Raw genomic sequence first — 25,876 nt, 5'->3', positions numbered from 1 at the left:
ACTGACTGTGGTCAAAATAGTTGTGCATTTGCATAACGGTGCGGTATTTAAAGGAAGGGCTAGCTTACTTGAGTGCAGTTTACTATGAGCTTTTCCTTAAGAGTTTGTCCTCCACAGGCATCTCTCCAGAAGTGGAAATAGAAGGCTCTGCTTCTAAATAGCATTGGTTATGCGCAGTTGTAGAAAACAAGTTTAACTGTCTTGTTACAGTTTTTGATAAATGGACACTGACATGGACTACGAAAGACCCAATGTTGAAACTATCAAGTGTGTGGTGGTTGGAGATAACGCGGTGGGAAAGACTCGTCTAATCTGTGCAAGAGCGTGCAATACAACCTTGACTCAGTATCAGCTGCTGGCAACTCATGTACCAACCGTCTGGGCCATCGATCAGTACCGCGTCTGCCAAGAGGTAAGGACTGCAGGTGTACCAAGTAGGCAGCACACACTGTGAGGTCATCCTATTTACTGGCAAGCCTTGATCTGTCAGGATGCAGCAATGAACTCTCTACTGCAGCCATGGTTTGATACCCACCTCTCAAAGTCTGTCATTCCAAAGTATATACATATTTTTTAATCTAGCCTATTTTTAGGAAGATGCATATTCTGCCTGTTTTATAAAATACTGCAGTTGCTGAAAACTGGATGTGATAGACTCTTGGTCTAGGATGCTTTGGACTTTCTTATGGGGTGAATTAGAAATGTACTTGTTGGATGGATGGAAAGAGGATGTTATGTGTGTTCTCTTCCAGGTTCTCGAACGCTCAAGAGATGTGGTGGATGAAGTGAGTGTTTCTCTCAGGCTGTGGGATACATTTGGGGACCACCACAAAGACAGGCGCTTTGCTTACGGAAGGTAAATTGATCCAAGCAGAATTTTAATACTTGTAGTAAAATGTTAGGGATAAAAAAATTTGCAAGTCTTGATTTTTGAAAAGCAAAGACTTAAAAAAACCCCAGGGTATTCATATTTCTGCCTACTCTAAAGAGGATTATCTGCCACAAGGATTAAAAAGATATAAATATTTAAAAAGCAGCATAGTTCTACTATGTTACATTTCCTTGAACAGCCTGCTAAGCTCTGTCAACAACTATTGTCCTAGTTCAAATTTTAAAGAACGCTCCCCAAAATAAGATAGCAGTTTTACAAAACTGAACGTCAGCATTCCCTCACTGCATAAGTAGTGCATGATAGAATTGTCTGACACGCAACTAACAAGGAGGGATGTTGGGAAACATCACTCCTACTCAATGAAATGTTTATTTTATTAAAAGCTGTGATGTTGAATGGGAAGCTGGCCTCTTGAGAGCAGAGCCAATTGCATGAAAGGTGAGGCTCTTTTGTATTTTCTTAATTAAAGCTGAGGAAAGGAAAGGCTTTCTCTCCACCCCCCCTTCTATAAATAGCAAGTGTCTGTGTGTGAGTCAATTAAGCCTGGAAATTCTAAAAAAAAAAAAAAAAAAAAAATAATTAAAATCAATGTAATCTTGATTTTTCTAGCTAGCATGTATAATGTAACTTCAGCATAGTTTCAACAAGTGCCAAAGCCAGTAATAGTCTTTCTGTTGTGTTTGATGGTAATTACATCTGACCTTGTGGCAGTATAGACAGCAAAACACCTGAGTAACGGGCATTTGCATACACATATAATGAGAACAGATTAACTGCTTTGGGCAAATGTTGACCTGAAGATGGGTTTCGGACAGATGTTTTCGTAACTGACATTTGAGTGAGGTCTTGGTCCTCACGTGTTTTCACCTTCTTAAACTTTTTCCTACCTGCTTCAGCCATGGCAGATGATCAAACTTCAATAGACAGATTTATTTTCTTTTCCCTCAGCTTTGCAGAACTTGTGTCCCAAAATATACTCTTACTGTTTTCCTTCTCTCTGTGCTACCTGATGAAGCAAATGGTTTTGAAGGATGACTATCCTTTTTATTCTCCATCCCCTTAGAACTGCTGGAGAGGGGTCAGTGGGTTGGATCCACCAGTTACATTTTTACACTGTCAAACTCTGTATGGCAGTTGGTACAAAACCTCCTTTGTGTGCAGCACTGTCTTAGTCCTGTTTCCAGAGTCATTACTTACATTAAACTTTGTGTCAGAAGCTAAAGTAGCAGCACCTCTGGACGGCACAACCTGTTCCTTTTGTAAATAAGCTTTGCGAGTGAGGGCAGTTACTGGCTTAAGGTAACAATATTTAGTGCTGCTCCAGTATGTGAATAGATACAGTTTTACCACATGGCAGCATATGGAGCCTACTTTGATAAATATGGATGTAACTTAATGTTTCCACTAACTATTCCTCTTTGATGTGGCCTCCTGATACTCTGCAACAGATACTGTGTCACAGAGAAGATTACTAGAGATTAGGAGGACAAAACCGGACATGTTCTGAACTCTGATCCCATGTATACTGACAGGATGGGAGAGGGGGGAAACAACATTCTAATCCTACAAATGCCAAGGAGGACATGAATAACTTGAGATCTTGTGGGATTAAGCGTATGAATGCAGCGATTCATTTGTGATGTTAGCAAAACTGAACCGGTGTAGAATCAGGCTTACTGTGCCCTGATCAACTTAAAAAGGCTATTCTGGAAACCTGCTGTGCTGTTTGTGGCTTTTCTGCAAGGCTGTTAATGCAGAAAGAAATGGAAAACTCTAAAGAAACTATTTTATAAACAGAATTTCAATTGTAAACTTCCCTAATTGTAAGCACTTAATTATTTTGAAAGTTATTGATGTTCCGTTTTAAACCAACTGTTTAATACTTTTATCTATGTTAGCATTTTGATAAGAGATTTCCAATATTAAATGTTCACATTTGTAGGACAGGATTTTAAATTGCCCCTGTACATTGGAATACAGGCTGCTCACAGCCCAGTCGAGTCTTGCAGTACAGTGTGCCCCTGTACTCGGCACTGGTGAGGCTGCACCTCAAGTGCTGGGCCAAGTTCTGGGCTCCTCACCATAACAAGGATATCGAGGTCCTCGAGAGAGTCCAGAGAAGGGCAACCAGGCTGGGGAAGGGGCTGGAGGGCAAATCCTATGAGGAGTGGCTGGGGGAGCTGGGGGTGTTCAGACTGGAGAAGAGGAGGCTGAGGGGAAACCTTATCACCGCCTACACCATGACCTGACAGGAGGTTGTAGAGAGGTGGGTGATGGTCTCTTCAGCCAGATGACAGGAGATGGGACAAGGGGAAATGGCCTCAAGCTGTGCCAGGGCAGGGTCAGATCAGATATTAGAAAAAAATTTTTACTGAAAGAGTTGTCACGGCCTAGAACAGGCTGCCCAGGGAGGGGGCTGAGTCACCATCCCTGGATGTGTTTAACAGACAAGTAGATGAGGTGCTCAGGGATATGGTTTAGCATAGGACAGGAGCGGTTGGACTTGATGATCTTCAAAGGTCTCTTCCAACCTTGTCATTCTGTGGTTCTGTGACACAATGAAAGGTATATTTTTATTCCGAACTGTTCAAGGCCTCACCACCAAGTGCCCCATGTTTCTGACTGTCAGAAGGATCAGGGAATAACATAAGCCCTTGTTCCCCTTCAAAATTGTTATGCATATGCCCCTTGTGCAAGGGGGGGCTTCTGTCAGCCTCATTTATCCTAAACCTGGTGTTATGAGAACCAGCTGGTCATTAATTCACCCTTTACTTGTTGGAAAATATTGCTCCATACAGTTGGCCAAAAGGCTACGTAAATAGCTTATGCCATAGGTGACAGGGTGGACAGTTCATAGGATTTGCAACCAAGATAAATCCTTCTTAATTCTTTTGGTTTTCGCAGGGCAATGACAAAAGAATGTGTTCCCCACTATTTTTTTGTATGACAGAAAATAAGGGGAGATGTATTTGAATGCCACTGAGGACGGAATAGTTAATGTTGCTACTGCCATCCTTTAGAACAGGAATATGGAGATGGAGATCAAGTGTTCTACTGTGTGGTGTTTAGTTTACTAATCACAATCCTCGGGGAAATTTTGGGAAACTGTTCCTGACAGCTTAAAGGAGGGAGGGAGATGTGGCTGGAGGGAATTGTGGAAATATTTGCTGCAGTTTTATAGTTAACATTTTTTTCTCCCCCTAAATTAGAGTGCCTGCTTTAGTTTTGGAAGCACTATGTGAGCCAAACAGTCATTTGTTGATACGGTCCCACAGGCTTTAATTTGATGTAAAATCATTCCAAAATGTTCTAAAATGATGATGTCTTTGTTATGATTAGTGTATTGATTTCCAGCTCCTAATCACCTCTTTGTTTAATAACAATCTAGTCTTAGTGCTACTGTATTCTCTAAGCCTGTAAATAAGATGGGAACTTCATGTAAAGCTCGAGTTGGTTTTGTTATGTACCATTTTCCCTGGGAGGCACAAAATTGCATGTGTAAATAGATGAAAACATTTAAATTTACCTTTCAGCTTGTCAGGATTCACTATCCTCTATCCTCCTGTCCAATCTTATTTTAAATGAGAGTCGACATTGTCAGCGGTAACTAATTCTAAGAGCAAAATGGGAAATAGACTGGCTTTCACTTTTTTTCTTCCTTCTACATCCTTTTTATTTTTTTCAGGTAAACATATTTGACTGTCATTTGGTTAATATCCTATGCATCCTGGCTTTTTATACATGCAGCTCTGGTATCTGTAAACGTCAGTACAAACCTTCAAAGAGTTTACTCAGTCCAAATCAAATATTTATCCTCAATGCCATCAATGTGGTTTGTCAGCTAATTCAGCCAGGATGATTTATTTACTTGCAACTTAAATATGAGCTATAGACCAAACAAAATCTGTTCGTACAACATGGATAGAAAACAGTTTTTTTCCTCGTGACTTACAAATGTGAATGAGCCTTGCTGTGAGACTGCTGCAGAGCCTCTTATAAAATATGGTTAGAGTATTTCCTCTGTTGTGAATGGGTTTTATAAACCTTGTGGGTATTGTATGCATGCAGAGGAACACATGCATTCATCTTTTTCTCTGTGATTACAGTTCCCTTTACCAGTTACTTCAGTGTAGCTGAATCCATAAAGATATGCCTTCTGAATGCTGCTGGAAAGGATCCCTGAGCATAGGGGTTTATCACTAATATTTGAAGACTTCCTCTGGTCTCTTTAGGGTTGTTTTGTTTTCTTTTTCTTAAAGGACAGTGGTAATATTTTATATTTCTATAAAAACAAAACCCAGGTAGCTTCGATGTAAAATGATATTTGCATTCAGCAAATTCAGTGAGATTAGGGTTAGGCAGGTGTCTGCCTTCAGTTAGATCAGTGCCTGCTGTCGCCCACCGCCTGTGCCTAAGCTGATGTAGGCCCCAAGCTCCTCACCTTTCTTCAGAGATGGCTTCATAAATGCTTTGAATGAAAGTCCACTGCCCCTAAAAGTCACGTACAGCATCTTCACATCATCTTCAAATATAAAAATTTGTGAGCCTCCCCGTCTACTTTACAGTGGCTTTTAAGCTATTTGGGTTCTTCATCAAACAATCCTGAAGAACTGTAAAAAACATATTTTTAATATTTGTTATGATTTTCTTTCTCTTGAGTTTGACTCAGATCAACCTCAACTAGAATAAGTAGAGAGGTTCACAAAGAGAGTGCGTTCTCAGTAGCTTTGTTCTGGTGTGGTGCCCGTATGCACTTTTTTTTGGTCTTTCTTTATCTGCATCAACGTTTGAGGCTTTTTCACTCAGTCACTGGGAAAGTGTATTGTTTGTATACTTACACTGGTTAAATGAATGCAGATCTGCTACTTTTCTTCTCCTTTATCCTGCTATGGCTCTATACTGTGAGTAGAAAGAGGTCGCTATTGAATTGCTGTTAGGAATCCTTCCCTCCTTTAGAAAGTATGTCAAATGCGTGTCGGTGGGATCTGAGACTCAGCGTGATGTGTATGTCATCTATCTCTAATAGTGACACCTATAACATTTTAAGCCTTCCTTGAATGGAGTGAAAAAGTTAATATCCAATGGTGTTTGCAGTATGACATAACCTCCTGTTTTTCCTTGCTCCTAAGTCAGTGGCTGAGTGGATGGAGAGCGTTTGGGCTCTATCCGAAAAGACTGCACAGCATCAAAATCTTTTGGAAATTCTAAACCATGGAAGCAACTTTCCATAAAAATCTCGATCTTAGCACCTATTCACAAAGAAATAGTTTACTAGATGGATTTCTTGAGCTGTTTTCTACTCCAGGGATCCCAGGATCTCAGTCTGGATTTCCTCATACATACATCAGAATACTACACAACCAGTTGTAACTGTTCTAAATTGAGTTCTTATCAATGACTTTGTGACATCAAGTTGCCAGTTAAAATTTCTTGACTCTTAGTTTTTAAAGAAAAGGGGAGGAAAAGGCTGGTTTTGCTGACAGCCCAAAGCAAGTGAAAAATATCAAAGTCCTTATTTTTCTCCCCTGAGAAAGAGATACATCTAGCATCTGTTAATGCTCAGTTTTCATGTTTTCTGTGACTTCTGAAGTCACTCTCATACTGGATGTAAACCAGACCTTGTCATTCTTTCATCTTCTCTGGACTTTTACCTCCCTTTTTATCTTGTCCCTGGCTTCCTATCTGTATTCTTCATCAGTGCTTGTAAGGAATTTTGCTTTGAATTTTGGGACTTAGCTATGGATCTTCCTTTTTTCTTTTTTTCTTTCCTATCCTTACATCCCTACCTTGGAATAATTTTATTCTTCTAATCATGTTGCTTCAAACAATGTTTTAACTTAAATCTGTTGCTCCATTTAAACTTAATGTTTTTCTGGTTGATCAGTGGTTCCTGGATTTTATTAGAGAATGGGTCCAGGAGTAAAGAAAGGGCCTGTTTCTTCTTTTAGTTGTTCTTCTGCAGTATCTTTGATTAAAATTAGTTCTATGTAGATAGAGAGCCCTGTGTAGGTAGAGACACCCATATATAAGAACGGCTGGAAGGAGGATCCAGGGAACTACAGGCCTGTCAGTCTGACCTCAGTCCCGGGGAAGATTATGGAGAGGGTCATCTTGGGAGCTATCACACAGCACATGCATGATGGCCAGGGGATCAGGCCTAGTCAACATGGGTTTACAAAAGGTAGATCCTGTCAAACTAACCTGATCACCTTCTGTGGCAAGGTGACCCACGTAATGGACATGGGGAAGGCTGTGGATGTGGTCTAACTGGACTTCAGTAAAGCCTTTGACACGGTTTCTCACAGCATTCTGACTGAGAAACTGGCTGCCACTGGCCTTGACAGGTGGACCCTCAGCTGGGTTAAAAACTGGATGGATGGACGGCCCAAAGGGTGGTGGTGAAGGGAACAAAATCCAGCTGGAGGCCGGTCACGAGTGACGTCCCCCAGGGCTCAGTCCTGGGTCCGGTCTTTTTCAATATCTTTATCAATGACCTCGACGAAGGGATTGAATGCTCCCTCAGTAAGTTTGCAGATGACACTAAACTAGGAGGAAGTGTTGATCTGCCTGAGGGTAGGGAGGTTCTTCAGAGGGTTCTGAACAGACTGGACCAATGGGCTGAGACCAACGGGATGAATTTTAACATGGCCAAGTGTAGAGTGCTGCACATGGGACATAACAACCCCATGCAGCACTACAGGCTTGGGGGAGACTGGCTGGAGAGCTGTCAGGCAGAGAAGCACCTTGGGGTGTTGCCTGACTGCAGGCTGAATATGAGCAGTGTGCCCACGCAGCCAAGAAGGCCAATGGCATCTTGGCTTGTATCAAAAACAGTGTGGCCAGTAGGTCGAGGGAGGTAATTGTGCTCCTGTACTTGGCCTTGGCGAGGCCACACCTCAGGTACTGTGTGCAGTTCTGCGCTCCCCACCATAAGAAGGACATTGAGATCCTTGAGCAAGTGCAGAGAAGGGCAACCAGGCTGGTGAAGGGGCTGGAGGGCAAATCCTATGACGAGCGGCTGAGGGAGCTGGGGCTGTTTAGCCTGGAGAAGAGGAGGCTGAGGGGAAACCTGACTACCTGAAGGGAGTCTGTAGAGAGGTGGGTGATGGTCTCTTCAGCCAGGTGACAGGAGATAGAACAAGAGGAAATGGCATGAAGCTGTGCCAGGGCAGGTTTAGATTGGATATTAGAAAAAAAAAATTTACTGAAAGAGTTGTCAGGACCTGGAACAGGCTGCCCAGGGATGGGGTTGAGTCACCATCCCTGGATGTGTTTAAAAAAAGGGTTGATGAGGTACTGGTTAGGGATATGGTTTAGCATAGGATGGGAATGGTTGGACTTGATGATCTTCAAAGGTCTCTTCCAACCTTGTGATTCTGTGATTCTGTGATGGGTAAGATGCCTCCCGTCAGTAACAGAAAATAAGTTTGAAAAGCCCACCTTTGCCTATGTTTCTATTTTCTCCATTTTGTCAATTTATTTCTCATCATTCGATTTCCCAACCTTCACCTGATATGTTTTAAATGATACTGTGAGTTCTGGGGTTTGCCCTGGGTTGATCAGATGTGTTCCATCTAGCCCTGTACCTTTTCTTGCTCCATCTTTTCCTTTCCTCCTTCTCCATTGATTTGGTGTTCCGGCTTTGTGTCTTACTTCTATAAACGCATGACCTTGTGTGTGACATGGAATATTCCAGTATTTCAGCGTCAGTTAACTATCTCTAGAATTCTATTTATCCTACAATTGTTGTTCCTGCACTAGAAATTCTTATAATAGAGATCTCTGCTTCAGGGAAAGGGGAACGGGAAAAGGCACTTAGAGGTATGTTATGGTGGATGTGTATATTGTAAACAAACCTCATTCCAAAGAGAGTTTTCCTGACCTTACTGGCAAAATTTGGCCCAGACTCATTCTGGGGTACCTTGCAGGCAGCTTGTTTCAACTGCAAACTCCTATTTAGGACCAAGACGGAATTTTTCATATGCAAATGCTAAACCAGAATTACAGGTGAATTTGCTTCTTATAGCCAGCAATAAAATGAACCAAATTCCACGACTGTGTAAGCGGTCCTTTAATAATAAATAGTTTTCCTTCTGTTACCTTGTTTCATATGAGATTGCTGTTCTTTTTTAGCATTACTCCTGATCAGGCATTCGTACAGTGAGAGTCACTCATCTAGGTTTCTGCAATGGAAAATGAGATATTTTAATCATTCTCTGTGATATCACAACATTTTTTTGTCATTCTCTGTAAATCCATCACTGATTTCCCATGAGTACCTCAAAGGAAATAGAAGAGATTTAAAAATGCTTAACATCTAAGGATGATGTATTGTTTGCTAGGAATGTATGGGAAAACTCTTTCTACAGTTGAAGCATGGTCTTGATATATGCAATTTTCTTGAAGGTACTTTTATCTTTTTTCCTGCTGTTGTTTCCTACTAAAAATGATGTTACAGAAATTTTGGAAGTAGATCTGCATGGTACTCACAACAAAATCTGAATATATTTCAGGGCATTTTGACAGTTTTGCACGTTGCACCAGTGCTTAAGAAGCTTCACTGCTGTTAGTAAAGTATAGAACTAATTGATTTTCCTACTCATATCCAGGGCACTACATGGTCTTGCCCTGCCTTACCTGGATATCTTGAGTTCTTCACATGCCAGGCACTACCTGCATTTCAGTTTTCCTAGCCTCCCATCTGTTTTGAGTGTATAGTCATAAGTCCTGTGTCTTCAGGTCATTTTGTTATGCTCACCCATCACTTAATGAATTTCTTCTCGTTTCATGTGATGGCTACAGCTGCATTTACTAAAAACTGAGTCCATGTAAAATGTTACCAGCTTTGCTTATGTGCACCTTTTTTTTCAGCTCAGTGAGATGCATGCATGAAAAATGTTGTGTAGCTGAGTGAATCTCTCTTCAAAATGTATCTGGATTGACACAGATGTAGCAGGATTTTGTTCAGCCATAGAAGAGATTCCTAATTGGATTTTTAGATTTTTTAGATGTCCTTCTACCACCTGAACCAACTGCATTTGGGAACTTGGGAGCTGAAGTTGGCACTCGAGCTGCTGCCCTAGGCAGTCTTTCTTTTCAGGTGGACCATGCAGGTGGACACTAGAGACAGTTCAAATCTGGGACTTGGTGGGAGAAGTTCAGCTGTCTCTGAGGAACCTTAGGAAAATTATGGGAAATGTGTAGAGGAAAAAATATGAGAACAGGAGGAGTAAAAATAAAACATTTTTAGTTGATAAATAAATGTCTAAGAATCAGCTGTTCTGGTGAAGTTGTGAAAGTCTTAACGATTTGGATGAACCAAATTGTTTGCTCTGTAAAATTCTAACAGACTCTTACTTCAGCCTTGCTTCTCAGAGAAAGCTGAGATAAAAATAAGGAAAAAATAGAGACTATAATACGAGCAATCCATATTTCACCACCACCACCTGTTCTACAAATGTGACTTTATTAAATGTGTGTGACTGACTTGTTGTCAACCAACCTATAATTTTTCTATCCCTTAAACTGATTCTGTCAGATTTAACTCTTGGGTCTTGTTTAAGCTCTGTAAAACAAAATATGTACCTTTGAGCTGTTCTCTAGAGAGTTGAGAAGATAGCATGGCAGTGAAGTATAATCTTCCTCCTTTTCTTCTTTCCCACTCCCTGCCTTGATTTTCAGACCAGACACGTCTCTTCATGTTCTGTATTCCTCACAGCTTTACTTCTTCCTTTTTCCAAACCCAGTTGTATTATTCCACGAGTCTATGGCAAATGATACCCCTCACACATGAGCAGCAATTCTTGCATGCAGCAGTTTTACCCGGTAACCTGTAAATTATAAACTAACGGGCATGAGTTCTTCCTAGGTAATGCAGTGTTTACACCTCAGAAGGCAGCCTGTTTCTGCACCAGGGTTCGTAACTCCAGATTCAGGCTAGGAACCCTTAAACATTTAAACACCCTTGTATGGCACATAGATGATGTGATTTTAATACTCCTGTTTCCTTGAAGTTCTGTCTGGAGTCAGAGTGTTGAGGAAGATGGGAATCCATAGCCATTTCTCATTGAGAGATGTATCAGCAGTGCGGTGTGTAGGTACACTGCAGTGCAGCTCGTCACAGCAGCCCTGCAATACGCACAGCGTGTAAGATGATGAATATTTCAAAATCTCAGTCCCAAACCAATGGAGTGCTGTTACACGAAAACAGCTCTAGGTAGAAAATGTTAACTTCTCTGCTGCTTCTAACACCTCCACCAGAAAGGCCTGCTATGTAGCTCATGTACTGCTTTTTCTCCCCCACCTCACAGGTTTCTCGTTGCAGTGATTGCAGAGTAACTTCCAGGTGGTTACAGGGGCTACCTGGAGCTTGACTACTGCTGAAACCTGAGGTTGATAATTCAGTATTGTCCTGTCTTTGTCAAGTGCTCTACTGCTTGCTTTTCAGCAGTGACTTGGGCTGCTCTGTGTGCATCGGGTGCAGTTTGTAACTCACATGCTAGAATCTCGCGGGACCGCAGCACACCATGTGCTGATTCTTGACAGGGATTTGGTTGTCTAGAGGGTTTCTTTTCATTCCCTGAAGTCTAAAAAGAGCCATTTGCTTCCAGCAAAAGTTCTTATCCACATTTGGGAAAATACCACTGAATGTGTTGAGGTAATTCCTATGTTGGGTAGATGGGTTGCTTCTGGGAATAGTGGAAAGGTTTGTTCTTTGCCCACAGAAGCCTCCCATAGGTAGTTTGTAACTACGTTTAGATGAAGCTGGGCTGACTTTACATGTGAATGTTTTGCATTAGAATTCCACAGCTCCAAGGGGAGCATCTGAAGTGCTTTTATGCTTTAATGTGAGACTCGAGTCCAGGCGTCTGGTCAGCCAGGGAGTGACAAACATGTGAGTGGTGGTTGGTTTGCCTACAGCTGAGACAGTCTTGTCCCCTTTTCCACCTGCCAAGTCGTGCACGTCTGCATTGTGTTCTCCCCTGTTTGGAGGAGAAAGAAACCCGTTTTTTCTTACATTGGTGATGCAGAGTGGTTCGGTGGTGGTTAATCACACCTAGAGCAGATCACATAGAACTTATCAGTTTTGGTGATATTTAAGTATTTAAGGTGTTACAGATAATAAGAGCAGATGAATCACAGTTTCCTCTGATAAACCTATGAAAAGCAGAAGGTAAGAATAAATCAGTTAAGTGGTTCCAACACATACCACTGAATCTGCAAGACAATGTGTTGGCTATCCAAGCTACCATTTCTCTTTGCTGATTTATTTGTAATACTTATCTTTTTTTTTTCTTGTGACACTTCAGTGTGAAGCATCAGTATATCAGTAAGCCTACTCATGTGCTTCCGTTGTATTCAACAAGGGTGGAGGCATTCAGTGCCTTACCCATTGCCCATCTCAATTGGTTTGTGCTCTAGGAGGAATGTGATGCGGAAGTTCTAAAGCACTTTTGGTATTCAAGCCTGTGGAAATGTTGTGAAGTTTACTGGAAAACAGTTACGAAGTTTCTTTTTGGAAAACAGCAGCCTGTGTTTGTAAATATATTGCTGCAGAGACAAAGGAGAAAGCAGGAGTAAACCTGATTCATCCTTTCTCATTCTCCAAGTATGCAAACTGCACAAAAATAGCAATAAATTAGAGGGGCTTTTTTCTCTTAAATCCTGTCCTTTTATGTTCCCTAAGAATATTAAAATAACCTTGGTAAATTTTTAATGTTTGGGAAATATTAATGCATTATTTTAACCTGACAGGTTCTGGCTTTTATGAACACGTGTCAAACCAAAGTTTATTCTGAGGCATTAGGAAGTTGTAAATGTGCCTTTGACATTAAAAGGGATTGTAGGTATTTTAATTAAAGTTTCCAAAGGATAGTTTTCCCCAAATGCTCACCGTATTATTTAGTCAGTTAATCTTCCTCATATATTACTGTCTCCAGCTGGTACTAAAAGTGCAAATCATGCTTATGCCATGAATGAAAACTTAATTTATTGTGATAAGGTGGATCTGGTTTATGAGCTAGCAGGCCCAGCTTGGTGCTGGTTCAGCCTGTGAACCCTGTCACCACTCAATGATTCCCATCCATCCTGCTCATGGCACGGGGCCATTTATTTTCCCTGTTCAGAACAGAACTCTCAGGATATTTATTTTATATGGAAGTCCAGGTTTTAACACAGGATAAATAATACACAACTCACATATTTTTATACCTCTTTATTATTTTTTTTCACTTTATTTGTAAGGCAGTGAGATGGAAATGTCCTGCATATGTGATGCTGTGTGTGCTGTGAGCTATGGGTGAAGAAGGGAGCTTTCCCCAGCTCAGTTTTGTGGCCACCCAGGGAAGGTGGGAGGTGATGAGTCGCTCCAGAGCCACATGCAGCTCTGTGGCAAAAATGCAAGACTCCCTTGGCAAGGGTTGTAGCACATGCAGGACTGTGATGGGGCCAGTCTGCTGGATCAGCTGGGCCTGGCCTGTCCAAAGAAAGAGGTCATCACCAGCTCTTCTCAGTGCCCAGATCTGTGACCAGCACAGCAGCGGTCAGCAGCAGTGCTGCAGGGGAGCCGCTGTCATCTCCTACCTGTGATCTCTGCTGGAGCTCTGCTTCTTTTTTGGCTTTCTGAGATGCAAAGTGTGTCTTGTGGGCTGTAGAGTCAGGAGGGTTGGGTACTCGTGACTGCGTTTACTGGGCTTAGGTATTAATTTCTGAAAGACGCAAGACAGACAGTCTCTCTAAGAAGCTTACTTACAGTTAGGTAGGGCCAGCCAGCCAGCCAACACTTGCCTCTCCAGCAGTCCTGATGATCTTGAATTAAAAACAATTGACTACATTAGAATACATGTAATGTAGATTGGTTTTTTTTTTCATCTTAAACTTTACATTCATTTCTTCTTTCTGGGAGCTATGTCAAATGTCAGCTGGAGCCTTGGTGTTACTCAAACCTGACCTTGAACAGAGCAAGTTTGAGTTTAAAGGATATTTCCCTCAATTACGCAGAAGACTGGTGTATTAGCTGCTTACTGCTTTGCTATTCAATAGGCAACTTCCCGTGTTGAAAGAGCCTTGTTTCTAGATATGTCAGATGTGTTGCAGTTTATATAAGACACAAACTAGGTGCAGGAGCATTTCTCTTGCGTTAAATTTATGCTCACGGCAGTACCCGTATTATGTGTGGCTATCTTTAGAAACAGTCTTGCTGGATGTATCTGTGTCCCTAGTGAAACAGAGAAAGCAGCAGTACTGAGGAGGTATTTCATTATTTAAAAGGTGAATGTTAAGATTCACTGCTGCTCTATACATTACACAAACTGCAGGCGGAACACATTTGTGCTAAATTAAAGAATAACAGAAACAAGATAGACATAGTATTGCTGCGCTTACCCTGCTGACAGTTCGGTAGCATTAAGTTGCCTCCTCAAAATGTCCCTTACCCTCAATTTTTTTTAGGAGTTTCAATTCAACTTTCCTTTTTCTTCTTTTCTTTTTTTCCCCTGAGAGACCCGAGAGCTTGAGAACTGATTTGTAACATCCCAACCCAGTTTGTAAATAATGAAATTGCCCCAAGTTAGGCAAGCCCCGAGACAAGTATTCCAGCATTTCTCTGCCTTAGGGTGATAGTTCTGACAAGAATTAGGTATTGGTTTAGTGGATGAGCTGTCAACCTTAATCCTTAGACTTACGATTTATAAAGCAAGTTTATTTAGCTGAGTACTCTGTTTTCTTAATACCTTTAAAAGCCTGCAAATATGGTCATGCTTACCCAAATTTAAGCCACTGTCCTGTTCTACACTTCACTGACCTTACTTTCATCATAACGTTTATTTTTGCTTGTATTGTAAAAGTGGTTGTTCTGCAGTAATTTGCCCTTCAAACAGATCATTTATTAAAGATGTTAGAGAATTGTTGTGCAACGTGCCTTGCAGAGGTGATGACCTCGGTTTCTAAAATGGTACAATAAAGGGTTTTCTCCCTGACAAGTTCAGAAATGATCGATGTCTGCCTGTGTGTCTGCTTTGAAGTCTTGCATAATTCCTTTCTAATTCCTAAGCATCAGTGATCTTTGAATTGCCATTTAGGTGTCCAGTCAGCAGAATTATTTCTTGAGCAATGACAGCCTGTGAGTAGCTGTAGTGTAAAAGAAGGGACTGGCAAGCCCTACTTCTCTTCCTCGCGCTCTGTTCATCGGTGCAGGGCTCATCCCTCGGCATAGAGGAGCAGTGCTCCCTAGGTATGTGGATCTGTGCTCCCATGCTTTTGTGGTGAAATGTGTAGCTTCTCTCAATCAAACCTCTGCACAACAACATGTATTTGGACATCTGCGCATCAGTGTGATTTGTTGAAGTGTATTGTGGAGTAGCTTTAAGCTGGAGTGATGAAAATGGGTAAAGCTGCAACAAAAACATGTTTGTTGGGTTTTAATTGGATGTTTTCTTGTGCCTTTCTAGGTCTGATGTAGTTGTCCTGTGCTTTTCAATTGCTAATCCTAATTCCCTGAATCATGTGAAAACGATGTGGTACCAAGAAATCAAGCACTTCTGTCCTCGCACACCTGTCATTCTGGTGGGCTGCCAGCTAGATCTCCGCTATGCAGATCTTGAGGCTGTTAATAGAGCCAGACGGCCTTTGGCAAGGTAAAGGTTAAGGGAAAATAAGAATTAAAAACCACATTGGCAACCAGGTACAGTGCTTTCAAAAGAGACACGAGAGACAGTAGTTTCCTTTTTAAATAAAATGAGAATATACGTGCTTTCTTCTTTTTAATTCTCTGAGTTGGTTACTTTAACACGTGCAGTTGTTACACAATTCCCACAATATTTTTGCACTTTAGACATCTAAACTTTTTTTTTCAAAATTTGTCTTCTCCCCTAAACCTCCTTTCAGATTTTGCCATTAATAAAGTTTAAATTGGTACCCTGCATGTCTAGCACAGACTTCTGCCACCTGAACTGATTATTTATTAGCTGGCAAGTAAAGCAAGCTGTTGTCTCGAGTGTTTAAAGTCTGTGCCAGCTTGTGTCTGTCCAATATGGTATGCTCAGAGAACATGCTGATGGGTCGTGTCTTCTGGTGAGATGATTTTATTTTGGGGGGAGGGGGGAAGGAGGGAATGGATCCTAGCCCAGACTCTTTTCTGGTTTGTTTACCCTACATCATGTACTAGAACTGCTCTGGAAACTCATGAGTCTTTGCATAATGCTTCTACAGCCAGCATAGGCCTATCTGTTGAAGCATGTGTTCTATTACACTCCTTTCTATGGTGATTTTCTATAAAATGTATAAGTTTAAGAAATACTTGACTTGTGAGGATGGTGAGGCCCTGGCACAAGCTACCCAGAGAAGCTGTGACTGCCCCTGTATCCCTGGCAGGGTTCACGGTCAGGTTGAATGGGGCTTTAGGCACCCTGGGCTTGTAGAGGGTGTCCCTGCCCCTACTAGGAGGTTAGGACTGGATGGCCTTTGGGTCCCTTCCAACCCAAACCAGCGTGTGTGATTCTATAAAATATTTTTTTCATTTCATATTTAGCTGTATTTGTGGCATTTCTATGTCATTAAAGTTTCCCCATTGAGTTTAAATGATGGATACAAACTGACAGAGTATCTGAGGAGAAAGGGGTGTTAAGGGTCTATTTTGAACAATGAAACTTCTCAAGCATCCTGCTGCTTCTTCTACTGCAAATTTCCTTTTAAGGAAGAGAAGCCTTGCTCCATTTTTGTAAATGATTTCTACATATTTTTAGTAACATTGCGAAGACACCACGAAATTTAAACAACATTACAAGTATGTGCTATTGCAAAATGCCATGGAGTCATGGCTGTAGATTTCTAAAGGGCTTTGAGAGCTTAACTTTTTATTTTGTTTCATTTAAATGTGAGTTATCTTGGAATTGGTTTTGAGGTGTTTTGTAAAATTCCATACTTTCTGGAGTAACTTTGTGATGGTCCTTATGCATGAGAAGGTTTATTTTTTGTTTAACCCTAGGCCGATAAAAAGAGGAGACATTTTGCCACCAGAAAGAGGCAGAGAGGTTGCCAAGGAACTTGGGATACCCTACTATGAAACCAGTGTGTTTGACCAGTTTGGGATTAAAGATGTGTTTGACAATGCCATTAGAGCTGCCCTGATCTCCAGAAGACATCTGCAGTTCTGGAAATCTCATTTGAAGAAGGTACAAAAACCTTTGCTTCAGGCTCCATTCCTACCTCCGAAAGCCCCTCCTCCGGTTATCAAAATTCCTGAGTGTCCCATAGTGAACATGAATGAAGCTGGGTATTTATTGGACAGCCCACTGTGTGCAGATGTTATGTTTGTTCTCCAGGAGCAGGACCATATTTTTGCTCACAAGATTTACCTAGCTACCTCCTCTTCAAAGTTTTATGATCTTTTCTTAATGGAATGTGAGGACAGTCCAGACCTGGATGAAACGCAGTGTAATAAAGAAAACACGACTAAGGATGGTCTGACAAGTCACCTTGAGGCAAATGGTGACAGCGACATGGCATCCTTGAAATCTGTTGATGTTAAAATTCCCCCCCCAGAAAGTACTAACTCTTTAAATGTGCTCGAACCCGAACCCAGGGAAACAAATTCTGCAACCAGATCTCTGTCATCCTGGGGGAAGGGGTTTGTCAGTGTCCATAAGGAAATGCAAGTGAATCCTGCCTCAAACAGGACTTGTTCTTTAACTGTGGTCAAAATGGATTCATCTGTGCAGGCCGGACCTTTTAGAACTGTTCTGCAGTTTTTATACACAGGGCAACTGGATGAAAATGAAAAAGATCTCACAAGACTGGCTCAGATCGCTGAAATCTTGGAAGTGTTTGATTTGCGAATGATGGTGGAGAATATTATGAATAAAGAAGCCTTCATGAATCAAGAAATCACGAAAGCATTTCATGTCAGAAAAGCTAATCGGATAAAGGAGTGCCTTTGCAAAGGGACCTTTTCTGGTAAGTAAATACAACAGGAAAAGCACCAATTCTTTTCTCATTCATGTTACTATTGCTTCACAGACTTCAAAAACTGTGACAGCCTACATTGTTCTGGGAGGATGGATGAGCCGAAAATTACAGTGTTACTCAGGGCCAACTGTTCCAACCTCAGGATTCTGCAGTTTAATTTATCTAAATCTACACACAGGCTTTTAAATAACTCAGTTTTACAAAGCATTGAACGTGCAATCTCCCCTTTTAAGGCTTTTTATTTAACTGTATGAAACACCAGAATTATCTTTGGGGTGGGGGTCCTGGGAAGTGACAGAAGTTCTTCGTTAACAGTGGGTGAGTGAAATGTATCCTTGAGAGATGGTTTCACTCTAAACTCCACTTGCAGCATGCCTGTTGCTTTGTTCCCATGGCAGATGTGACATTTAAATTGGATGATGGAACCATAAATGCCCACAAGCCACTGCTGATCTGTAGCTGTGAATGGATGTCTGCTATGTTTGGAGGATCATTTATTGAAAGCTCAAACAGTGAGGTATTTGTCCATTTATTTTTTGGTCCATTTTGAGTATAATGTCACATGGATTTAGGGTGATGGAGACATCATTTTGTATCTATTTGAAGGGTTGTATTAATCCCTGGAATTATTTTTTATTCTTCCCTTGCAGACCTGGGATGCTTTTCTTAAGGCAATAAATTAGGATGCCTGGGAGGGTAATGCATTTTGTGCAAGGCATGAGACTTCCTCCAGTGCTGGAGCGTGTTTTTAAAGCTGAAATCCTTTAAAATATTAAAGGCTGGGGAGGGAGAAATTAAATATAAATTTGTGAATTTCGTCAAAATAATTTTTAAACCTGAGTGAATGTATATTTCTACAGTCAGAAGCATTACAAACAATACTTGGAGCGCGGAATTGAGGAAGGAATTAAAGGGAATAAAGGCTTAAAGAGCATGGAGTGTTGTACTAGAAAAGGGGGCTGGCTCCACACTGCTTTAGTAGAAACTAAGCTCAGATTCTCTGGTGCATCAGCTTGTCGTCTTGAGTAAAGCAGGTATAGAGTACAAGTATCTCAGTGCTTTGAATTAAGAGTTTGCAGCAGCAGCAGCGCTGTATTTTTCAGGCACCTTCCTGGTCTGGTTTTCAAACTCTGAACACTCTGCTAGCATTTTTTTTCTTGTGTCTTATCTGTACGCAGGTTTTGACTTTTTGTTTTGGTTTTCTTGTTCCTTTCCATGCTTTCCATGCTTATGAATAGTTCAGGGGGGTTGTGTATAATATTCTGGAAGATTGTGTTCTACTTAGATTTTTCTTGCTTCTAATACAGCTGTAAACATAATTCCTTTCCCAGAGGCACGCTTGACGAGTGGTTCATTAAAAATACATAGTTTGATTCTAGTAAGCAGCATTTGGCAATGAAGAATACACATTTATTTCCTACCAGCCTGTTTTTAATGATTAACTTAACAGTCTTGGCTCATCTTTCCAATTCGAAATATTTAGCTTCCAGTTTGTAGAATTTAAAGCACTCAGTAATGCTGTTGGAAGTTGTAAAATATAGATAGATAGGAATGGAATTATTTCCTTTGACTCGCTTACAAAAACCAAAGGCACTTACTTTTTACTTACTACTTTTCCTGTATTTGTGACACAACATTTTATAAACACATTCACTGCACTTACTGTTCTCTCTGCTAATGAAAATATATTAATATTAATAACTAGCTCCTCTCACTCTGCTTCCCAGAGTGGCTGATATGTGTAAGAGGTTCATGCTTTAGCGATAACAGATCTGCCTTTGAATCCCATGAGCCAGGAAGAGCTGAAAGAAAAATTCCCAAGCCCCCAGAGAGTAATGACCAGCTACGTGATGACGATTAACCCCCAGCAAGCAGGAAGCACGTGCTGCTCCGTGCGGTCAGACTAAGTTGCATGGATGTTTAATTCTGTATCATAATTGAATTATTACTAGTTTTCTGCTTGCCTTTTCTTTAACTGCAGTTTCTTCAGAATGCAACAGTGCATTCCTTCCTCAGTGCCAGCATCTCCTGGGTTATGAAGATGTACGTTACAAACTTAATGATTAATGGCACCGGCTAGCTCAGGGGTTGTAAACAGATGTACCTGGTACAACACTGAGCCCCGCAAGAATCTACCCTGTCCTGTGGGGGAGTGATCTTGTGTGCAAACCATAGCTGAGATGCTCCAGTGCTAGGTTACAGTGAGGCTTTCTAACTCTCTTTCCTCTTCTTTTAGGCCTTCATGCAGTGAAGTCGAGTTAAGGTTGTACTGGCAAGATACTAGGTAGCTTTTGTCCTAGTCTTAGTAGTTTCATTACACAGTGGTTACACTTAATTACACGTGTGGCAAAAATGGCTTACATTTTCTTTGCCTCATTTCTTCTGTCCTCAGTCCCTTTCCAACCATCACTTACTTGGATAATTTTGTTACTTATAAAGAGACTGAGAGAGGTAGCTTTTTGTTATCCTTTGGTTTCTGTTCTCAGAATCCCCAGAATATCCCCTGCCAGGAGCAGACAGATTGCATTCCTCAAGAAGTCTACCAAGGGAGGTTTGGCATGGGAAGTGCTCCATGGCTTTATGTATCCCACAAAGCATTTCGTTCACAGGCTAGAAAGCCTGGAACAGATTCACTGTTTGGTGTGGATTGAATTCCAGTAACGTGGTAGCATTGCTTGTATATAAACTGGCAAAGGATCTGATTCCGGAGGTGTGCTCCCTTGTTGGCAGCTTCTTGAACTTTAATGGGAAATTTCTGTTGTGAAAAGGCGTTTCTCAAATGACCTGAGGAGAAAAATAGGCAGCCCAGCAAAACGGCGAAAGTAAAACATGGCCTCTAAATGAAAATTTCTTATCATTCTTTTCTTAAAAATCTTTTCCAGGTAGTTCTTCCCAACATAAACAAGACTTCCATGCAAGCAGTTTTAGATTACTTGTATACCAAGCAATTGTCCACCAGTCAGGAACTAGACACGCTGGAGCTAATCGCACTGGCAAATAGGTTTTGCCTTCCTCACCTGGTTGCACTAGCAGGTAAGAATTTGTGGCTTTCCACAGTTCAGTGTCACCTGCAATGGCTGAAATGTGTTTTGATGGGTTTGGAATGCACACAGGATTTTCTCAAGTGTCATGTTTTTTTTTTTCTGGAAGGGATATTGCAATACAAATTGGTATTTTCACTTGTATGTGCCTTTTCATGACCTTCATTTTGTGCTAAACCAGCTCAGAACATTGAAATATTTTGTGCTTTTAAAACAGAAAGAGTAAACCTTCCCTTTAGCACTTATGTAACGTCTGTCTTTTGTAATATATGAATTTATATCGTTGTTAATTTACCTGAAAACAAGGTGGACCCAGGCTTTCCATTACATAATGAATGAAGTGCTCCATTATACATTCCTAATCAAAGAGAGTAGCCAAGCCAATTTAAAACTGATCTAGCTCAGGTTTGGTTTATTTGTTTATCTCTCTGTGTATATAACTTGGCATTATTCTGAAGACATGGCCAAGGCCAAAACTCAGAGACAGATGAAGCAAAGCTACACATATTTACAGGACAACATTTAGGCAAAATTTAATAACATACTAAATCTTAGCTGTCCTTCAGTTGTTCATCAGTACTGTGTACCTTGTCTTCACTAGTTCTGACAGACCGAATCGTTACTGCTTGATTTTTATATACACATTTTAACTGAAGTTCTGGGGTTTTTTTTAAAGTAGTTTCAGCATAAAAATACATACAGTATTAAAAATATTTAATTCTTGATGAAGTAATTTTTTTTAATTCTAAACCTACTGCCAACAACTGAACTGAGCAGAATCAAATCAGCTGATAACATTTCCCAAAAAACCCCCCTCCAACCTCTAGGGTGCTAGGAAATGGTTCTAGGAAAAGGTTAATGAGACTCTTAAACTGAAGTGACCTTTAGGGCAGCAGGTCAGCCTTCACCTGGATCCCTGGGAATGACTAATCTGTGAATCTGAAGAGGGTCTGAAGTGTGTAGGTGCTGCAGGTACATTCATTAATAAAGCCACAGTGCAATGGCAAGTGCACTGTTGCCTAAAAATTGGCTACTGTTTTGTATTACCCAAAAGAAGACAGCTGATCCATATTTCTGAATTATATTGAATGTTGCACCCATCCATTCTGCCAGAAAGAGACTAGTGGATGCTGAACTTTATCCTTCTATAAGCAGTTATTAATTGCGGGCATGCTTTCTGTAACAGAGAGGTAAGAATTGTGTGTCAAACCAGAAATAGCGTGGGGTTGAGGCAAAGGGGCAAATCCTCATATGAACCGTGCTCCACTGGAGCAAGACAATTTATGCCTGTGATGCAGAATCTCCAGACAGCTCCAAAGGTCAGAATCTGACTTCACCCAAATCTGAAACTGCTCAGAATATCTGGGTGAATGTGCCACTTGCATAACATTAGCATTCACACTAGGAGGAGGGAGAGCATGCTGCCTTGTTTTTTTGGTATTTGTGGATGATCTGACCTTGGGCTATGACTGCTTCCCATGTGAGTGATGAGTTTTTCTCCTCTAACAGAACAGCATGCAGTACAAGAGCTGACAAAAGCCTCCGTGAGCGGCATTGCAATAGATGGAGAAGTACTGTCCTATTTGGAATTGGCACAGGTCAGTGTGCACTGATTTTGGAGATACTCTGACCAACTGCAGGACTTGCCTTTAGCACCTTACTGGTTTTGAGCATTGCTTCTAAGCAGCTCGAAGTCTGCAGTTCTGAGAGTGGCTGACATAAAACTTCGTTTTGTCTTCTGTTTTAAAGAAGGTTTTTCTATTAGTGGCAAAGGTGAAAAATCTATTTAAGTAACCTCAGAGGACTTCTTTCATATATATATATATATATATATATATATAAAACTTACAGATATATATATATCTCAATATCAATTTCTCTTGATTCTGGGCCTTCCAAGCTCCACATTCTCATGGCTGCGCTTCAGTAACATGAAATGCAATCTAACGAAGCTGTTCCGCTTTGTAATGGTGAACGATTCTTGGCTTTCAATTCAGTTCTCATAGATATATTTAGTCCTTTATTGCAAAGGCAACATTTTTTGTATTCTTAGGCTTGACTACTCAGAGCCAGTCACCTGATAGTTCAGAATGAGTGCAAATCTTACTACTTTATGTTTAAATGTGTTTCTCTGTTTCTTGAGTCCCAGAAACCATGAAAAGAGAGAGCCCAGCTCACAGCTAAACCTCACACCTCTCTTGCAAAAGGAGGGCTGCAGCAGTCTCCTAGATGCAGTAGTACAAGCTAATTTATTTTTTTTATTGTTCTTGATTTCATGCTAATGATGAGTCAGGCTGCAGCTTGGCTTGAAATCTGGGGTTTAAGTAACACTGAAATACAGTATAAGCTAGCCACCATGCAAGACCTTCTGCAGATGCTTTCAAGCACCTCTTTTGCAATACTTACAATGCTGTTGCAAAACCAGGACTGATCCCCTTCCAAAAAAAGGCATCTTGCTTCACATTGTTTTGATTTCATGAACAGTGTGATTTAGGTTTGTGTGTTTTCCTCCTGGTTGAAGACAGAAGTGAATACGTTTAACTACTGCTAGGATGTCCTCTGTGCCCAGTACCTACATCAATATGATGTGTTTATAACCTGAGAAGATCATAGCAGACGGTCATAATGCCAAAATAGATACACATGCTATGCAATGACTTGCCTTATACCTGTGCTTCCTTATGACCACAGGAAGCCTGTGTGAGATTCTGTATTGAGCTCTCAGTAATACCTGATTTCTGTCAGCAAGCACGGTTTTCCAGAGAGTCACTTCAAAGCAGGGCTTGCAGTACCCAACAGGGATGTATGACTGGCACAGTCACACCAGCCAATTCAGGTCCAGCACACCTTGGCCTCAAATCCTGTGTGGGGCTGAATGCAGTTTTCTGGGTGCTGTGCATGCTAAGCACCTATTCGCGAGTATTTTGGGACTCTGGTTGTTCTAGAAGAATTGTGTGACGAGGTCTGGGGTGTCTGGAGACCACTTGAGCCTCGAAAGCTCCCCTATATGTTTGGAAGAGTGCTGCTGGGTAGTCTGGTGGGGACCGTTTAGCTGTTAATTGGGGCTGTAGAACGAATGATAACCTCAGCAAATGGAGTAAGGCCTTTGTTTCTCTTTACAGTTTCACAATGCTAACCAGCTGGCAGCTTGGTGCTTGCACTACATCTGCACCAATTACAACAGTGTTTGCTCCAAGTTCCGCAAGGAAATCAAAGCTAAATCTTCAGGTACGGGCAACTTTCCTCCCCAGTTTTCATGTGGCTTTTCCATTTTTCTTCCCACCCATCTGATTAAACATGAAGACAAAGATGAGGCTCAGATAGCTAAGCCATGAGACTGAACCTCTGCGCTATCCTGAGCGGCATTCGTAAATTTAGCTTATCCCTAAAGAAAGGTCATCACCATAAGCCTGATTCCTGAGCAAGCATTATGCTCTATGCCTGTTTGTGTTTATAGAAGGAATGGAGCTGTTTTCAGGCTCCACAATGTAAAATACACCCTCTAAAGCGCTTGCTTTTTTGCACTCTTTGCTAGACAAACCGCTTTCAAAGTCTTTTCACCCTTTAAATCAGGCGTATGAGGAAACAGAGGGCATCCCTGAGAAGTCAGCTAACATAGAGCATGGATAAATTATTAATGACATAGCTTTTTGCAGACATATCAGGGACTTGTGTATCTCATTGGCTTGTTTGGGGGGGGGGTTTGATTGTTTTTCTTTAACCAGATAATCAAGAATATTTTGAGAGGCATCGCTGGCCGCCTGTGTGGTATTTAAAGGAAGAGGATCACTACCAGCGAGTTAAAAAAGAGAGAGAAAAGGAAGATGTTGCACTGAATAAACATCATTCAAAGCGGAAGTGGTGCTTCTGGAATTCCTCTGCTGTAGTTGCCTGAACAAAGCAAATAAGCAGAAATCCATAGCCAGTGTCAGAAATTAGTCTTATTGTTAGAAATAAGATGTAGTTCAGGTTTTCAGGAAACTTTGTTCCACATGTGCATTTATTATTGATAGGGTCAAAAGCACAAGCTCGCTGAAAGTGAGCCTGGAACAGCTCCTTGAAGTCATATGTATATTTTTGGCTAGGAAGCAGGTAGATGTCTACCATTATTACATTTCTTTTTATACAAAAATAAATAATAATCCAGCATTAACATTTCAATCTCCAATTGGGAAATATTTTTATACTGTCTGGTGTATTTTGTTCAGATAAAATTCTGGATACTGTTTTATTTTACAGACCACAAGATAACCATGTAGCAGCTTTGTAATTAGATTTTAACTATTTTTACTCTGTGAGTACAGTGAAATAGATAATCTTCAGTAGTAAGAGACCTCTTTTAGAGTATCTCGTAAAAAGTCAACTTAAGAAAAAAACCCTCTAGTTACCTAGTGTAGGTCATCTGTTTTTAAACTAAGTACTGCGCACCAGTAATATAATTAGATGGTTATTTCCCCTTTCTAAAGTAAAGGGTTAGAATAAGATCCAATAACTGCAAGATATAGAGCGCTTGATCTTTGCTCAGCTGAATAAGAGTCAGTATCATAAGAGTCAGTATCATTTGCCTGTTCAACTGCAGGCAAATGTATTTCTAATATTTGCCGTGTAAGTGCAAATAATTATGACTATGTGGGCCATGTGAAATCTAGTGGTTCTAAGTATTCAGAGGTTTTCTCTGTCTAGATCAAAGAGAATATTTCTAAAATCATTTAGAAGGGCTTATTAATTTATATCCTTATACAAGTATGGCTTTGAATACCAAAAGCAGTTACACTGCTTGCATTTGAATTACTGCATGGCAGTTACCTTGTTCTGCGGGATCTTAGCCACGCAGCCGTTCCTTACACCAAATTCCTTTTTGCTTCAGTGCAAGCAAATGAAAGGGCTGCAAAACCGAGTTGTCTGTTGTAAAATGAAGAAGGGTCTTCACCCACAAGATCACTTGAGTTTGATCCAAATTGTTTTATAGCTTTGTAGATCT

The 25,876-nt window shown here is 40.9% G+C and overlaps 1 protein-coding gene across 1 annotated transcript; it reads left to right on the top strand.

Annotated features, from left to right (window-relative positions):
* Positions 1-220: 220 nt before the first annotated feature.
* Positions 221-24,790, top strand: RHOBTB1 (Rho related BTB domain containing 1; the record flags this gene model as incomplete). The annotated part of the gene is made up of 9 exons (XM_084264848.1): positions 221-412; positions 753-856; positions 15,340-15,525; positions 16,875-17,842; positions 18,253-18,371; positions 20,737-20,887; positions 22,405-22,493; positions 24,018-24,123; positions 24,621-24,790. The coding sequence occupies 9 exons, from the start codon at positions 221-223 to the stop codon at positions 24,788-24,790; spliced, it is 2,085 nt and encodes a 694-aa protein (XP_084120974.1).
* Positions 24,791-25,876: the final 1,086 nt, after the last annotated feature.

Source organism: Gallinula chloropus (assembly GCF_964237585.1).
Source record: "Gallinula chloropus genome assembly, chromosome: 5".
Classification (NCBI taxonomy): Eukaryota; Metazoa; Chordata; class Aves; order Gruiformes; family Rallidae; genus Gallinula; species Gallinula chloropus.
The sequence above is the reverse complement of the archived record's forward strand: the minus strand, read 5'-3'. Positions and strand labels throughout refer to the sequence as shown.